Genomic DNA, 6,000 nt, shown 5'->3' with positions numbered 1-6,000 from the left:
AAAGCGAATTATGTGTTGAACAGTAAACTTACAGATATTCGTACTAGAGAAACACTGCGGCAAACCAATGATCATCAGAAACAGTGGGTTAGTGCAAGGCCAAAGTGTAAAGAAGAGTTAGGAGATCGTCCTTCGAGTGGTGCTTCGAATAGAAACAGGCGTGTAGAGACAAAAGTTGCGGTGCCTGAGTTAGAAGACGGAACATCCGGCTACGCTACAAGAGTCCTGCGCCAGAGTTACGGGAGGGGCTGTTGCGGCACCTGGCAACCCTGTGCGATTGGTGGGTGAAATGTGGTGGATGAATTTGGTAAGTAGAAATAGTAAACTTTGTTGGGGACAATAAAATAAACAAAAACAAATATTAATTTTGCTACGGTGAACAGAATAGAAAACCAGGAATTGAATAATTAAATTAGTGAGAATTTGCAGGGAATAAACTAGATTATATTGCTTATGTACACATAGCGAAGCGAAAGGTAATTGAAAAGATTAATAAGAGTGGAAATTTATATAAAAGAGATATGTATTTAGCTTGTAGGATCTAAAGCGGAGTTGGAAAAGCAGAACAGTGTTTGTGAATAGGGGAAAACTACTCATGTAAGTTGGAAAGTAGAATTATTTGTAAAACGGTTAAAATATAAAACCATTTCAGTTTTGAGCTGCAACAACAAAGCTGCTACAAAAACAAGTTTTTTCGAGATCCGAACAAAAGGTATTCTAATTAAAAACTAATGAATGTAAAGTGCGAGAAAAATAAAAAGCTAGATTTAGAACACATCATTCTAAAAAAAAAATTTTTCGTGTAATGCACCTAAAATATAGATTTCCATTTTTCTCGCACTTTACATTGATTAGTTTTTAATTAGAATTGGTTTTCAATTTTATACGGACATTTTAAAATCGCCGCCGTATACTTCGCCATGAATGATTTTGTTGTTTCTCACCATCGCATGTCTTCTTCTTTTTATCACTTGGATTTGTCAATTAGTGTAGCATAAGTTCGTTTCAGCACAGACAAACAGACGTAACAGCTAGAACAATTTGTTCCAAAATCCATCGCCCAGTTATTTTACCAACGTGCATTTTGTACGAAACAAAGTTTAGTACAACAATGTCAACAGAATGCGTTAGTGTGAGATGTCAAATACACAGGTATACGATGCGCGCGCCCCTGGATGTGAAACTCGCAAGCAGTTGAATTTAAAACGACCGTTGAGCTCATGGTCGATGGGAATTTCCTCAGTGTTACGTCTGTTTGTCTGTGGTTTAAGTCTTGTGTGAGGAGGCAATTTTCTCGTTTTCGATTTTTGTTTAGCCATTTCCAAATATTACGCCAGATTTTTGTTATTGGTTTTGATTTCAATACTGGCAACATTGTATGAGTTCTGACATTTTCGCTGGCCATTTAAAAATATTTTTCCGAAAAACAACAGTGTTTTGTGTCTCGCTTCTAAAAATATGACTTTATGAAAGGAGAAAAATATTTTATAATCCCAATCGGGGCTTATCATTTTAACTTGAAAGATAAAAACGGATACACTTGAGATTGCAGCGATTTTCGCCAGTCAGATAAAATATTGATCAGCCGATTAGGGCGGTGGGTGTCCAGCGAAACGATGGTGGTAAGTAAATAGCGCCTTGGGAATTATTTATCGATCATTGGACCACTCACTTAAGAGCTGTTGGACATTTGAACAGGACTCCAAGGATAACAATTCCAGTAACGGCGGCAGCGGTCCGGAGAAGGAAGGAGGAAAAAGCAACCTAAACCTGACGGCGGACGAGCTGAAAGAGGAAGGTAACAAGTGTGTCAAGGTGGGCAACTTTACGGAGGCCATCCTGCATTATTCGCACGCCATCAAGCTGAACCCGAACGATGCCATTCTGTACAGCAATCGTTCGTTGGCCTTCCTCAAACAGCAGCAGTACTACTATGCCAACGAGGATGCCGATTCGGCCATCGCGCTGAACCCGACCTGGGCCAAAGGGTACTACCGGAAGGCGGAGGTTCACATGGGCGTCGGGCAGTACGATTCGGCACTGCTGTCGTACGGCAAGGCACTGCAGCTCCAGCCGCAGGACATGGGCATTATACAGGCGGCACGGAAGGCTGCCGACCTGAGCAACCGCGACATCGAACAGGAGAAGCGCACGCCGGTGCTGGGCGCCGGAATCGGGTGCATCGTGGGGCTGTTTATTGTGTTTGCTGACATGCTGCTGGCGGACACCCCGACGATAAAGGTATGCAGGGGATTTTGAAGCTTTACCATTCATAACCGTAGGGTGGAATAGTCGTTCGATTAGCACCAGATTATTATGAGATAGCTTTGATTTTTGGTCCTATCTATCCTATTTTTGTGCTATTTTCAGTACACAGCATTGATGGTGCTAGTGGTGCTTGTAGTAGCCGCAATTGGTTTTGGAATAGCAAAAATGATTCGTTACTACACCAAGTTACAACGCAAAGGACTGCTGGATCCACCTGTTAATCTGCTAGAAGGTATAAAATTTGTCTTTTTGAAACTTACACTTGCACATACTATCATAAAAAACGTTTTCCCAAACTAGATTTCAAATCAACCAAAGATGCCGAGGAAACGGAAAATGGCGACATAGGAGGTAGCGATCCAAGACCGCCGCGTAATCGCTATTCTAAAGCGCAGGCAAGACAGCGGTTCAAAAAAGGAAAAACGTAATTTTCTGCATTGCGTACCTTCTACTACACGGCACCGGTGTGGTTTAGAAAAAAAAACACTACGCTAGTCCACCCCTTTTTGATGGGTGACACTGAACCAGCATAAGCATTAGAGAATAACGAATGTCGCAATTTCGTTTCTGTTTATTTTGTTCATATTTTATTAAATGATGTCGAAAATGTTAGGCAGCACCACACAACAATAGACAAAAAAAAACATTTACCACATTCACATCACTATGGAAATATGTAGAAAGAGCAAGGGCACATTGTCTATGGAGCACACCAAACTGAGTGTAGTTTTAGATCAAGGATTTGTGGCAATTATAAAGTCAATTTTGTTTATTTATAATTTGGATAGGGTTTTATTTTTCAATTTATAAATCGCTTATCCTGAATGACCAGTTAATATACTTTTATAGGCTGTATCCCTATTCTATTCTATCCTTTTCCTCGACCAATCCGATTGTTAAATGTATTTCGTCGTAGAAGTACACACACCCACATAATATGACGGAAGCTGCATGTAGCTAATGAACAAACGATAAGCATTTTAATTATAATTATTCGTAATATGCATCGTGGTACTAAGCTCTAAACTGGAGTGCATATTAAACAAAAGTAAATTGATCTTGTTGTAGTACTTAATATTTATTCCGAAATTTATTTTTGGGATTGGCTTCCCATTCTTATATACTGTTATTGTCAACGTATCCCCGGGCCACGGCAAATCAGCAACGTGTTAATACTAGGCAATACGTCTAACGTTAATTATATGCCTTTGGGCTGATCGACAACGCTAGATGTTCACCTAAATCTTCAATTAATCGACGTAGCCACTGCAGTTCTTGCAAGCATTCAGCTAGCGCAATGTACTTCACCTCAGTGCTAAGGGATACACAAGTTTGCTTCCTGCTACCCCAGGGCTTGTTGGCCTTCACCGAACTTGAACATATAGCCAGTGTTGAATTTCCTGTTGTCGACTTCGCCAGCCCAGTCTGCACAACGAAGCATTCCAATTAAAGGTTTCTACCACCATCCAGGTGCAGCTCGTAATCTGCTGTACCATTCAGGTAACGAAGCACCCGCTTAGCTTCATTAAAATCCGCCATCGTTGGTTTAGCCACCCGCCGCTAGAGAATGGAAGTTACCATAGCAATGTCAGGGCGTGTATTGACTGCGATGTATAACAAAGCACCTACAAGACTTTATTGTGGTGGATCTGTCAGAGGTTCACTATCCTCCTCCTTTTGTTGTACGAATCTGCTCGTCATAGGTACACGCCGGACTTTTCCATGTTGAACCTTGATAACGTCTTCAGCACATAGGACTGCTGACTTAGAACATATCGGTCAACCAGCTGTCGAATTCGAATTCCCAGGAAAAACTTTAAATCTCCCAATTCCGCAATTCGGAAGATTTTACTCAAAACAGCTACTATTTCCTCTGTATTCCTGCTCCGTTCTGCATACAACAACGGTATCGTCTAGCAACCCTATAACAAGTCGAATTGGAACCGCTTTTGACGGTTCGATTGGAAACAAGATGGCGTCTTCGCCGATCTCTTATTCTAGTATTTCTAATACAAACCATCCACAATGGGCAAGTACAAACACGGAACACTGGAACAGCCGATGATCTCCGGAAGCCCATGTCATTCAGTGTGGCATCTATCCGAATCCGCTTCAACAAACAAACCGTATATGGATAGCCATTCGAGTACCCCGGAGGCTGCTTCATAAAAATTTCTGATCGTAATCAGTAATCAATCATATTGAGCAATTGGCAGTGCCGCGACTTGCTCCTCTTGCACGTCCACAACATCGTAGGGATTATCCAAAAGATATTTTAGTTACTAGATAAAGATTGTCGCTGTAGTAGTAGTAAAATTCTTCTTTATTTAATCATTTTCTGTTCTGCAATTATTATTTTTCTACATGTACAGTGCTCGGCCGGCTTGGCCCTCCAACTTCAATTTTAACTTTTCATGTTTATATTGTTATTTAAGTGTTAATATGATATATCATGACGGCCTTTAGGAGGCGCTAGTGTGTTTTTAAAATTTGATAACCTAACTACTATGTACACTAATATTTACAATAAAAATTTGATAACCTAGATTGGAACTAGCGCCCTAATTGGAGCCTGATCCGAATGCAAGCAACGGACCCTAAACTTTTCTTTACACTCACCAAAGCGTTCATGTAAGGTTTTTATTCCGGCCAGACGGTGGACCTCGGATGTTCTTGTCCTGGGAGGGGTGTTGAGGATCATCCTCAGGAATTTGTTTTGGACCCGTTGAAGTTTGAGGTGGTGGGTTTTAGCGCAGCTCTCCCAGACCGGCATGCCATATTCGATCACAGGGAGGATGATTTGCTTGTAGACAGCAAGCTTATTTTTCAGGGACAATGACGACCGGCGGTTGATCAAAGGGTACAGTAGTTTCAACAAGACGTTACACTTTGTCACCGTTTTGTCAACCTGTTGCCTGAAAATAAGCTTGCTGTCGAGGTCAAGCCAAGGTAGCCGGCCTCATTGGCCCATTCCACAGTCGTGCCATTGAGGATGATTTTACAGTCCCCAGGCGGAACAAGTTTAGGGATTTGGAGTGGGGAAAATGATGACCTGGGTCTTCGCCGCGTTGATACAGATCTTCCAGCTGGTGAGGTACTCTGTCAGGGCATCCAGGCCTCGTTGGAGTTTTGCCACTAGCGCTCTGATCACTCTACCGTTGTAGACGATGGATGTGTCATCTGCGAACAGAGACAGAATGCCGCCTTCTGGAGGTTCTGGCATGTCGGAGGTGAACAGATTGAAAAGCAGGGGCCCGAGGATACTGCCCTGGGGACGCCTGCGACGATGTTGTGCGCATTGGAACTCGCTCCGCTGATTGAGACCCGGAATGTCCTTGCCGACAGGTAATTGTTGATGATTTTCACCAGGTAGCTGGGAAGATTGTAGCGTTGTAGTTTGTACACCAGGCCATCATGCCATACATTGTCAAATGCCTTCTCGACATCGAGTAAGGCCATGGCGGATGTTTTCGAGACAAACTTGTTCCGTCTGAGGACGTTGGTAACTCGGGTCAGTTGGTGTACAGTTGACCGACCGCGTCGGAAACCAAACTGTTCCTCGAGCAAAATGTTGAGATTTTCGGCAGACTCAAGTAACCGATGATGAATAGCTTTTTCGAATAGCTTGGATAATCCTGAGAGAAGGCTGATGGGTCGATAACTTTTGGGGGAGGAAGGATCCTTCCCAGGCTTCCGGATGGGGATGACTTTCGCTGACTTCCAGGACGATGG

The 6,000-nt window shown here is 42.6% G+C and overlaps 1 protein-coding gene across 1 annotated transcript; it reads left to right on the top strand.

Annotated features, from left to right (window-relative positions):
- Window positions 1-1,394: 1,394 nt before the first annotated feature.
- Window positions 1,395-3,325, top strand: LOC134221178 (small glutamine-rich tetratricopeptide repeat-containing protein alpha-like). The gene is made up of 4 exons (XM_062700370.1): window positions 1,395-1,622; window positions 1,699-2,241; window positions 2,371-2,500; window positions 2,569-3,325. The coding sequence occupies exons 1-4, from the start codon at window positions 1,617-1,619 to the stop codon at window positions 2,694-2,696; spliced, it is 807 nt and encodes a 268-aa protein (XP_062556354.1). The 5' UTR covers window positions 1,395-1,616; the 3' UTR covers window positions 2,697-3,325.
- Window positions 3,326-6,000: the final 2,675 nt, after the last annotated feature.

Source organism: Armigeres subalbatus, chromosome 3 (genome assembly GCF_024139115.2).
Source record: "Armigeres subalbatus isolate Guangzhou_Male chromosome 3, GZ_Asu_2, whole genome shotgun sequence".
Lineage (NCBI taxonomy): Eukaryota > Metazoa > Arthropoda > Insecta > Diptera > Culicidae > Armigeres > Armigeres subalbatus.
The sequence above is the reverse complement of the archived record's forward strand: the minus strand, read 5'-3'. Positions and strand labels throughout refer to the sequence as shown.

Bases quoted from the DNA above. Each gene is read 5' to 3' on its own strand.
- LOC134221178 (XM_062700370.1), top strand. The intron at 2,242-2,370 runs GTATGCAGGGGA...TGCTATTTTCAG, and splicing joins CGGACACCCCGACGATAAAG to TACACAGCATTGATGGTGCT. The intron at 2,501-2,568 runs GTATAAAATTTG...TTCCCAAACTAG, and splicing joins ACCTGTTAATCTGCTAGAAG to ATTTCAAATCAACCAAAGAT.